Source organism: Saccostrea cucullata, unplaced genomic scaffold (genome assembly GCF_032062105.1).
Source record: "Saccostrea cucullata isolate Sc308-1 unplaced genomic scaffold, CSIRO_AGI_Scuc_v1 ctg13053, whole genome shotgun sequence".
NCBI lineage: Eukaryota > Metazoa > Mollusca > Bivalvia > Ostreida > Ostreidae > Saccostrea > Saccostrea cuccullata.
The window spans coordinates 4018-15643 of NW_026919362.1; the positions used below are offsets into that span (position 1 = coordinate 4018).

Below are 11626 nucleotides of genomic sequence, written 5' to 3' on the forward strand. Positions count from 1 at the left end.
CTGATTTCTGTACCAGCTACCACCTTTAATGCAGCTGGATCTTCCGTTAACCATCATCTTTTGCAATAGAATTCTGCTCATGGGTTTGACCAATGGCAATGTTGGAAAACTATTAATCTTTCCAAGTAAAGATTCCTATTTCAAATTCTAAGTACTAGTATAATTATGTCCGGGTGCTTTGTTTGCACCCAAAGGTTAAATGGTAGCCATCGAGCATATTTGATGTGATCAAGGGCAAAGAATATGGAATCAGATTTGATAAAGATTCTTTGTAAAGCCTAAAATCTGATTCTCTGCAAGACTTTACAAAAGAGAAGACAACGAGTTCCAAAAGAATTCTTGACCAAAATTTAAATTGTGAAAAATAGGTAATCTATTTCAATTTCATTGGAGTTCCTTTGCATATTGGTCTGCCTTTTTATCAAGTTATACAGACAGCAGGCAGTAATTAGATGATCTTGCCTTGATTTAGGAAGATTAGAAACTGTCAGGAAAGACTCAGCAGTTGTTCCAGAATATGCAACGTCTGTCTGCTTGAATTAATGCTGTCATCCAGCCGTTTCCTTTCAACAAATCACCAAGCAGTTTGAAAGCTACCATTTCAATATGCTACCCATCAAACATATTAACAACAAATCTATCTTCACCTTAAGTTTCCGGTCATTCCCATCGTATCATTTGACAAGAACAAATAAAGGTTGGTTACAAGCCATCACAGGCGTTTTACTTGGATTTAAAAAGGATGGTGCTGTCTTCACAGTCCATAGCATTCTTCATTGTGGATAGCAAATGATTACCTGTTGTTTTATGTCATAAATACAAAATTGATTCATTACCTTTTATTTAACGTTCCTTGATTGATTATTTCACTTAATATGTTCTACAGTGCGACCGTTGGGGCGAGCGCAGTTATTTACTATTAAAAAAAACCTTTACATAGCTTTTATTAACTTGCACTGCCTATCTTCAGTTCATTAAAAAAAGAAAAGAATAAAAAGAAATCACTTCTCAGACGTCGGGATCGAGATTCCGAACTTTTCGAAAGTTTCCGGCTAAAATCGGAAATACCCGAGCCGTTAAGTGACGAAAGTATGACGTCAAATAAAGACTTCGAACGCAAGTAAGTTGTTGCTATGTTTTAGCCACCATGTTGCTCTGCACCGCAAAGGATTATTGGGAGTTTGGAATTTTTTCACGCGGTGAGATAAAAATTTCTTGGAACAATGTGCAGATTTCAACCCGAATTTCCTCCGTTCGTACACGTTAGACTATTGAGCTCGATACGCGAGCGGCGCTCGCGCCGCCTCACTGCGCTCGCTATTAAAATTAAACGTTGCTTGAAAGAATATTTCACTCAATGAGATTTTACGTTCTCTGAAGGATTTTTTTGATTTATTGAGAATTTAAATTCTACAATAGGGAGCGATGTAATGCGTTATAAGAAAATCAGTTTGTCTTTATATTTATAGCGTTCAAGTTGGAATATGATTTTTATAGTCTTTTTAAACTTTTAAGATTCTTTAAGCGGCCAAAGTATAATAAATTTGGTTGTAAAAGAATGTATGTGAGGCCAAACTGCATGAAAATGTCGCCATTTTATTTTAGTGGCGGCCATCTTGAAAATGGCGGAAATCGCGGTGGCCAACGATGTTTTTAGATTAAGTAGTATCAGATATACATCTGTACCAAATTTCATGCTTGTATCCACAAGTGAACTATTTTGCTGAAATTTTGATCTAAGCCGCTACACTATATATGCAATTATCCCTTTTAAAATAATACATAATAAAATTTATAGTTTTTAACGAGATTATACAATGTGTGTGATTAACATATGTGAAATAAACACTTTTTTGGCTTAGTTACCCCGATACGTGGATCTTGAATTACATTAAAAATACTATGCACAGAGGGAACAAGAGATGTTTGTAAAACACTTATGCCCCCCTCCCCCCAAATTGGAATTTTTCCAATTCCAAGGGGCAAAATTCTGTCAAAAATGGCACGATTGTACCCAAAAAAGAATTTGACCTAGATATTTATCTGATAAATCAGTATACTACATTTCATCTCAGCATGTGCACAGTTGTGAAGAAAATGAATGGAAACTGCAAATAATTGGAATTTTTCTAAGTCCAAGGGGTATAACTCTGTCAAAAATGGTGCAATCATGCCTAAACCAGAACTTGACCTAGATTTTAATGTGATATATCTGTATAAAAAATTTCATTTCAGTATGTACAACGTTTGCAAAGAAAATGAACAGAAACTGCAAATAATTGGAATTTTTCTAAGTCCAAGGGGCATAACTCTGTGAAAACTGGTGCGATCGTACCCAAAACAGAACTTGACCCAGATATTCATGTGATATATCTGCATACAAAATTTCATCTAAGTATGTGCAACGGTTGTAAAGAAAATGACCAGAAACTGCAAATAATTGAAATTTTTCTAAGTCCAAGGGGTATAACTCTGTGAAAACTGGTGCGATCGTACCCAAAACAGAACTTGACCTAGATATTCATCTGAAAAATCTGTATACTAAATTTCATCTCAGCATGTGCAACATTTGCAAAGTTAGGGGGTTCAACTGAGTGCAGCCCCTGTGGGGATTGGCGGGTCAAGGGAGTGCAGCCCCTGGGGGGGATAGGTGGGTCAAGAGAGTGCAGATTAGGGGTCTGTGGGGGATAGCCGGGTCAATTCAGTACATATAATCCCCCTAAATACGGGGGTGTTTACATTATACTATATACGCTGCTACTACGATTCACAACGCTGCTACTACGATTTTGGCAAATACTCAAGAATTTGATTATGACGTCACTCATTCACAGTGATTTTCCGAAAACTGAAAAAAAAACAATAACACACAATAGAAACAAGAACACAGATTTTATTCAAGTAAAAAAATACAACAATTTACTTTTTCTTCTTCTGGGCCTTATCGGTCATCAGGGGTAGTTTCCTCTTGGGTTCCTGAGGCTTTTTCTCCAGTTTTTGTATTTCTTTGACTAATTGTTGATCCTCCTCATTCTCTGTACACTGATTAGCCCAATGACCAGATTTCCCGCACTTGTAGCACAAATCTTTCTTGGGGCAATCTGGGGCCCAATGCCCTAACTCTTTGCAGATGTAGCATGGATCCGTCTGTCTAGTTTTCTTTTTTTCTCCTGATCCCCCTTGTTTTTTCTGGTAAGTGCTTCCTCCTTTCATTTTAGTGATGTAACTTTTCAGATCAGTCAGCTTGTTGTCAAGATCACTCACCTTGTTGTCAATCCACCAGACAGCATGTTGACAATTCCAGCCAGAGTTGTATTTAATATGCCCATATCTTCTTTATTCGCATGCTGGAAGATTATACATACCCAAATGAAACTGCATCCTGTGACTCTGGCATGGGGGCTCCTACATACCCTTCAGGTATCACATAGCTGGGGTTGTGTGGAGTATTCATCATTGCTTCTGCCATAATATTTTTTTTTCACGTCTGTCAAGTTCGAAGTGTCAAGCAAGACTGATTGTCAAATTTTACAGTTTTTTGCTTTATATACCTGCTGTGGGGCGAGTGCACGTTTTACCTACGTTTTTTTTTATGCTGACTACACAGGTAATACTTGGCAGCGAGTCAAGTTTGTTTAGGGCCGTGTGCAAAAAATATGCTGACTACACAGGTAAATACTTGGCAGCGATTCAAGTTTGTTTAGGGCCGTGTGCACCTTTGACCTACCTTTTTATACCTGTTGCATCACCTGTGAGGGGGGCCGTGTGCAAAAAAAAAAATACGATAGACCTACGTTTTTTATGCTGACTACACAGGTAAATACTTGGCAGCGATTCAAGTCAGGGGGGTCGTATGGGGAGACTAGCTACCATACATTTTCTATGTCGACATATGAAAACAATTCTGCCCCAGAAATGGTACGGACTGAACCTGACCCGTTATTTCGGAAAGCCTTACAGTTTCCTGACCCATCCCCAAGCGGGCAAAGTGATTTTACTGTGGCAGGACATAGATGCGATGAAGAAAGTATGTATTCAATACGGAATGAAATACCTGGAAATTTCACACAGGCTAGGAAATCCGTGACTTTTAATACCAGCCTCAATCAAATCTACGAATTACCCCCCGAAGACCGGAGAAGTCCCTGGATGGCCCTAGTAGCGGATCGAATACGATTTCGGAGGAGAATTCGACAGTTAGAAGCATTGTTAGTTTTTAAGAAATAAAAAAATCATGTAATACTACATCAGTGTTATGTTATTTTTATGACTTCATCTTTATATAGTCGGGTTCGGGTTCAATAAAACTTAAAGTTTCCATAGCGAATTTGGACTTATTCGACTTTATATTTTACCTACAGTGAACGTGTGAAATGTGCTTGTAAACCTACCTATGTAGGTCGTTTAAAGTTGTTTCACATTGTTTATAATTGTGAATGTTATCCAAACTCACCTATATGTTTGATGTATTTACACATGTTATAAAAACGCTTCTAAATAATCCATTTCATTGTGCAAATTTGAGAAAATGTAAAAATCATGTAATACTACATCAGTGTTTTTTAAAAGTCATCCTAAATGGGTTCGGCGGCCATGGCGAATTTCAAGATTTTAAAAGTAAAATCTGTCTTTGTAATCCACCTTGTATAAAGTTGTTTCACATTGTTTATAATTGTGATATGTTATCCCTCAATATGTTTAATGTCAGCTTTAAATAACCCATTTCTGTGTAATTTGAGAAAATGTTTTGTCATGTGCTTAAAGTATGGCCTGCTATTCATGTCATCAAAAAAGTCTATCCTAAATAAAATCTGTCTTTAAAAAAATATATATATAGGAATCCATATATATAAAAGAGATTTTATTTTGTATTACATTTATAAGAGGCATTGTCTCATGTAATTTAAATCATAATAACAAAAAATGGGTTTTATTTTTCTATACAGTCCTCAAACCTGGAAGATATGTTTTGTTCCTAACCAATCCATTCTCTAAGTGAAGTGAAGCCTGGCTGTTGGTCTTCCTTTGGGAAATATACAGTGAAATAACTAACATAAAAACAAAAACAAAACTTGAATCTAAAAAAAAGTTTCAATGAGATATCATTTTAATTTATTTAATTATTATTAAGATAATTATTTAAATGTTTATATTTTTAAAATGGATAAAAAAAAATAAAATCTGATAATGGAAATCAATACCATAAAGATAGCAAGTTTTGACTCCAATTACTGATGAATTTCTGAATTTTCCATTAAAATATTGACATTATATCACAGGGGAAAAGAAAAAAAAACTACTTGAGTGTTTCTACTGACCCCCCACCAGAGATCTGCTTATGAGTGCATGGGGATTGCGGTGGACCTTCATCTCCTGTTTAAAACAGACATTAGAGTATGACAGATAAAAAGGTACTTTTTTTTTCTTCTTTATTTTACATCACATGAAAACACACAATTAATGATGATGATGATGATGAAGAATGTACACATGTTTTTCATAAGTGTGTACAAATTGTTCAATATAATGTCTATAATGAATCCAATTTCCTTGGGCTAGTCCACACCCAATCTTGTAAGGAAAAGCATAAGTCTGGTAAGGTAAACTTTCCCCCATTTCTTGTAAACAGGCTTGAAACCATTGCTCTCTGTTTTGTGGGGTATCCTGATATGTGGAAATTCTTTTAGGTCGGTGACTTGCTTTTCCATAATCCCATTGAGCTAATAAACAAATGACCACAGGAGTTTGTGAGGGAAACACCTTAATAGTGCCTGGAATTCCTCTATCTTCTTCTACGGCTAAATTTCTAGTCCCTAGAGGTCTGCGAGTGGCATAGAGATTGGCTTGTGGGAATTTCTCTGCAATACTTTGACTCAATCCATGAGCTTTTACAGTTAAACAATTACATTGATGAACAATAGCTTCTACCTCACAGTTGAGTAAATCACCTTGTATCTCCTGGAGACTCATGATGTAAAATGAATCTATTTTTTAAAACACCCTTGTTTTTATAGAACAACAACAACAACACAATAAAACAAGATTTTTTTTTTTTATTCAGGTAAATCTACAATCTCTTGGAACTAATTCTTTGTTTCTCACATCAGGTTTTAGAACTCCATATTCTTCATAGTCACCTTGTCTATAAAAAGTTCTTTCCAATTCTGGGGTGCTGTGAGACATCTCAAAACAGGTTAATTTATGAATCTTTCTGTACATGTATCTCCCTTGAACCCTGTTTTTCATTTGAATGAATCCTCTCACATGATGAAGTTTTCCAGTTTCTGGATGCCTTTCTTTTTGTAAGATCAAGTATTGATAATCACTTCCAATGATTTGATCTACATCTTCCTGTCTGCACCCAGTTAAATTAAATATCCAATTATTGGCTATTCTACCTCTGTCTTGTTTTAAGTAAGCAATATATCCATTGCCTGTATTTTCTTTCTGTTTATTTTGATAATGAGCCTTAATATCCTCCAAGAGTTTGTTTGGTCTTATGTTTTCTTTTTCCTCCTCCTGAGGTTTATATTCTACAGGATGTTCTTCCATCAAGGGAGGTGGTATAAATACTGCAGGATGTTCTACCATCAAGGGAGGTGGTATGGACACAATATCTTGAGAAATTCCTCCCTCATCTGTATTTGAAGTAACCATTCAGTTTCCAAACTTAATTTTACTCATTCCTTTACTCATTTCTTTACTGGAGGTGTTACCCATAATGAAGCCAGTCCACAACTGAGGTGTGTTTTGTACCATGTTTACTATTTATACTTTTTTTAAATTGTATCTATTTTTACCAATCTTTAAAAAACCCTCAACACTTTTTTGTTTTGGTGTTTTGAAAAAAAAAATCTATGGTTAAAGGGAGATAACCTATTTTTTAAAAATGACAAAAAACCCACAATTTTTTTTTTCTTTTCTTTTTTATTGAGATCTAACAATAAATAACAGTTCAAATCTTTTTTTTTATTTTTTTATTCACATCTTGACCAGCTCACATTCTTTAAGAACTTTTTCTTCCTAGCTTCTCTAGCTGCAATAGCTTCAGGTTTCTTCCAAGCTCCTATCTCCCATTCTATCCAATCTCTGGGCTCCAATTCCTTATTTCTCTCCTCCGGTTTCAGAACACCATATTCTTCATAGTCACCTCCTTGTTTGTAAAACATACTTTCCAATTCTGGAGTACTGTGAGACATGGCAAAATCAGCAGTGATATGAAGTCTGCACATAGTCAGTCCTCCTTCTGGTTCCTTCATTTGAATGAATCCCCTGATTTGATGCAGTTCTCCTGTCCAGGGATGTCTTTCCTTTTGTATAATCAAATACTGGAAACCGAAGAAGAAATCATCTTGGTTGCTCAGAAACATGTCTATATCTTCTTCTTCTTTAGGCTCTTTAATGGTGAAAGTCCAATTAATGGCTGTCCTGTAAAATCTGTCTGGAAATTTAGGATCATTGATAGGCTCATGCAGGGGTATATATTCATTCTTAGGTTCCGGATCCAGGGTTTTCAACTCTATTCTTCTTTTTGTTTGAGGAGCTTCGTGATCCCCCTCCATAGGTTCCGTCATTCTCTTTTCTAATAAGGCAAATTTATCTTTATCCATCTCCATGTCTTCTAATATTCTAGGAATTCGTTTGCCAAACTGTCGTTTACTCAACCACATGCCCCACCAACTGAGGAGGATCGTCTTTAACACCTTGTTTTTATACCCCCTCACCTTGAAAGATAAGGGCCGTGTGCAAAACATACGTTTGACCTACGTTTTTTTTTTATGCTGACTACACAGGTAAATACTTGGCACCGATTCAAGATTATGACGTCACGCTTCACAGTCAAAAGCTCAGTCTAGCCTAACCAGTTCAAACTGGATTTTCTGAAAACACTAACAAAAGACAAGACAAAGAACACAGATTTTGATTTTTTTTTCATTCTTTATTTTGTAACAACAAACAACAAACAACAAACAACTCATTTACAATACATTTTGATAAAAACATTGACACTTTTGTCCATGACCCGTAGGTAATTTATGATAAGTGTTTTTAAACCAATTCGCTACGTATCTGTCCCTTTGTAAAGCCGTACTCTGGTCAAAGGGGAATAGCCACTCGTCGGTTTTCTTTCTTTTCTTGTCTCTTTGATGTAAATAATACACGCAATATTGTCCACACACATCGGTATTCCAGTCTTGATAGCGATACGGATTATAAATCCATTGCTGAGCATGACGCTGGATAAAATTTGTAAGGGAGGAAATCCATAAGAATCGAAATATTCCACCACGGGATTGCTCACATATAGACACACCCAATGTTCTCCAGGTCGATCTTGAGGATCCGTATTGACCACCACAGCTTTTTCTCCAGGTCTTAATTGATCCGGTAATAAATCTACAGGATACACGCCTCCAAAAGAACTCTTGAATTCTCTGGATAAGACTTCTCTCAATTGTCCCGTATCCATTTTTTTTTTTTTTTTTTTTTAGTAATCAATGCTCACTTCTCTCTGTTTGTTAATTTCTAATAAGTTATCGAATTCTGCATACACCACACAATTGATGGTGTTAACCGTATTGTTGGTAAACTGCACTTCTACTCTCAGATTTCCTGTTTCTATGATGTGGAATTTATCCGATTGCGCTTCTTGATCTTTAGTGAAATCCCAGCCCCATAGAGTGTAGCCGCTTTTATACTCTTCTAGGGTGATGTCCGGAGCCCAATCTTCTCCTAATTTTCCCAGAGCTTGATACAGACTGAGATATGATCTCAGATATAAATCGTCGTTGAAATTAGGCTCAAAACAACGAGTACTCATGGTCTCTCCGTTGATACTGACATCTAATTTCTTGATCCCAAAGTTTTGGAAATGAAAGGGATTTTTAGTTTTATCTCCGTTAAAGGCCGCATTCTCCACAAAGCCTAAAATGAGACGTTTAGGCATCTGACCTTGAAACAGATGATCCGTTATCTTAGACTGGGTCCCTATGGGAATGGTAAAGGTTTTCACTTCCACTCTTCTCAAGGGATATTTGGCTCTGTGGGTATTCAAACTCTGATTAATGGTATTCATCATGACTGCTGTGGGTTTGACTTTTCTCACCCACAAGATCATACTCAATATTTTCACTTTTCCTGTACTTCCTCCTTTGATCATCATGTAGAAAGAGGGTCTAGCTCGATTAAATCGCAAACGGACGTCCACTCCATTAGGTAGAAATCGATCTTGTTGAAACAAATCCAAATGTAAAGTATCCAGCAAACTGATTTTCTTACTGTCAGCAATAGCTTGGTGTCTTTTTCGGAATCCTTCGTTTTTAGAATTAGCCGGTAACGCTGTGAGGATGGGTTGGTTAATGGTCACCGTGTCAGCACCACCATTTGCAGCTGGAGTTACATCAAAGGTTTTATTTTGAGCTACACCAAGAGCCTCTAACCCCACTTCGTCCATATGTCCTGCCGTATCTTTTTCCCACAGACTACAGGCCCTCGTCTGTGTCTTTAAAGTTCTGGGTCGGTAAGACAATAATTTCTCCAGATAAGCTTTGTAAGGATAGGTATCCGTCCCCGGAGTCACTATTTTTCCATTCAGACTGACATCGATTTCCGTAAACATGGAATGTAAGATATTATTCACGGGACTGGAAGTGCTGTTCGCCCCAGTCAGATTACTTCCATCGTCTTTGGTAAATTTACATACCATTTGAACATAAGTTTGAGATAAATCCAGATAGTGATCTCCTTGTCCTTTAATTTCAAATTCGATGGGAGCGGTGTCGGAATCTAAAGTACTGGAAATGGGGTAATATTCTTCCCATTTCGAGTCTTCTAAAGCAATATTAGTCGGAGGGACTTGAAACAATTGTAAATTGTTCATCCCACACGCACAGGAATCGGGCTGTAACATGATGTGTCTACTAGGATTCAGTTTTCACAAATGAACCTTCTGTTCCCTGGACTGTCCTATTTATACTCTCTCTCTCTCTCAGTCAAACACATCTAAATGACGTTTTCTTTTAGGAATTCCTCCTTGTTTTTTCCTTTTTCTCTTAGGACCCCCTCGGGCTAACAGGACTCTTCCTTTCCCTGTCTGCTTTCTTCTTTTTCTTCTTCTTCTTCCTTGACCTGTTTGTCCTTTTTTCTTCTTCTTCTTTCTAAAGGGTAAAGAAACTCCTCGATTGAAAGCAAATAGACCTGTATTTTTGGCCGCATTGAGTCCGTGGGTTAAAAGAGCATTTCTGATGTTTTTTCTTTTTCCCACCACATCCCTGCCTATCTTCACTCCGGCCATGATGGCTTGTTGTTTCCCATGTTTGAGTAAATCTTTGACAAATCCTCGACCTTTTTGTGGCCCCATGGCTAACTTGGTCGCTTCTTTGAGAGTCAAACCTGAGCCTATGCCCGGTAGGGGTATGTTAGGGACTGCTGCCGAGAGGAAGTTTAAAAAATTTCCTCCTTTTTGAGGTTTCATGTGAGTTAAAAGCCTACCCAATTTGAGTAATTGTAGCAGGAGTTCCGGGTGAAATTATCCAAGGGAAGGGCTCCCACCAATCCAGAGATGATAGAACCTACTGCTCCGCCTTTTTGACGTAATAAACCTTTATGATAAGTCCAACTGTGTCCTCTTTGTCTCTAAGAATCCGGGATGATACTGCATGGTTCATGTCGCTTGTTCAACTGACCTTTATATCCTCGGGGGACTTCCTTTTATACCCTTTTTACGGCTGAATACAATACAGACAGCAGACCAGGCAAGCCACCACGCCCAATAAGATGGAACACAATAACGGTACATTCATCTCAGTAGACTTTTCTGAAATGAAGTTTCACCACTGATTTACCACTTACAAAGGGCATGGGAGTCCCTAAAGGAGTCATGATGTGAATCTCAATGGTATCGAAATGTTTTTTACTTAGTTTCAAATATTCCGCTCGAATGGGTTCCCATTTGGCTTGTTTTGAATCCTCCAAATGAAATGTACAAGGCACCACTCTTAAGAGTTTCAAGGCATTGGAGCCTACCGTCTGGGGTTGAATCAAGTCACAATAGACATACATGGATTTCAGATTTTCATATAAATCCACAGTACTGTTTCCCAAGTAACTAATGTTGATCCATTTGGTCATGTTTTCTGTATCGTTCTGAAGAATGACTTTCTGACTGTCCATGCCTAGCTTATAAGCTAGGGATGTGGGGAAACGAATGCATAAGGGACTAAGCATTTTTGCATTAATTTGATACATCACTCGATCATAGGTCTCGTAATATACTAATTTCATAGAATTTTCTTCATCTGGATGACCAACGGATTTCCATATTTTTCTCAATGATCTCTGTAGTCCTGGACTTATTTCCTCTGTTAAAGCCTTGGGGTGAGTGTAAGGCCCGGGTCTGAAGTGAATTCGTCTAATTTCCATCTTGCTATCTAGTTCAACGAGTGCAGGCCGTTTAGTATGGGCCCAATCGAGCAGTACAGGACATTGACGTAATGGCATTGGGTCTAAGGTTTTCAGAATTGGGATATACCGATGCGTAAATTGTGACCATATCAACAGTTGCAAGTGTTTGGAAGGAAAAAGGCATAGTGATACTGCTCGGATTATTATTTTCATGCGTGTGTTT

The 11626-nt window shown here is 37.4% G+C and overlaps 1 protein-coding gene across 1 annotated transcript; it reads right to left on the reverse strand.

Moving 5' to 3' along the window:
• Positions 1-8488: 8488 nt before the first annotated feature.
• LOC134229843 (uncharacterized protein F54H12.2-like) lies at positions 8489-10667 on the reverse strand. Its single transcript, XM_062711635.1, has 3 exons — positions 10576-10667; positions 10265-10487; positions 8489-9901 (listed from the first exon to the last, which is right to left on the reverse strand). Exons 1-3 carry the CDS (start codon positions 10665-10667, stop codon positions 8489-8491), a joined length of 1728 nt encoding a protein of 575 aa, XP_062567619.1.
• Positions 10668-11626: the final 959 nt, after the last annotated feature.

Excerpts from the sequence above, each read along its gene's own strand:
- LOC134229843 (XM_062711635.1), bottom strand. The coding sequence starts at position 10,667 with ATGAACCATGCAGTATCATCCCGGATTCTTAGAGACAAAGAGGACACA. Across the intron at positions 10,488-10,575 it reads TACGTCAAAAAGGCGGAGCA|GCTTTTAACTCACATGAAAC; the intron begins GTAGGTTCTATC and ends CAAATTGGGTAG. Across the intron at positions 9,902-10,264 it reads TGAAGATAGGCAGGGATGTG|CCCGATTCCTGTGCGTGTGG; the intron begins GTGGGAAAAAGA and ends ATCATGTTACAG.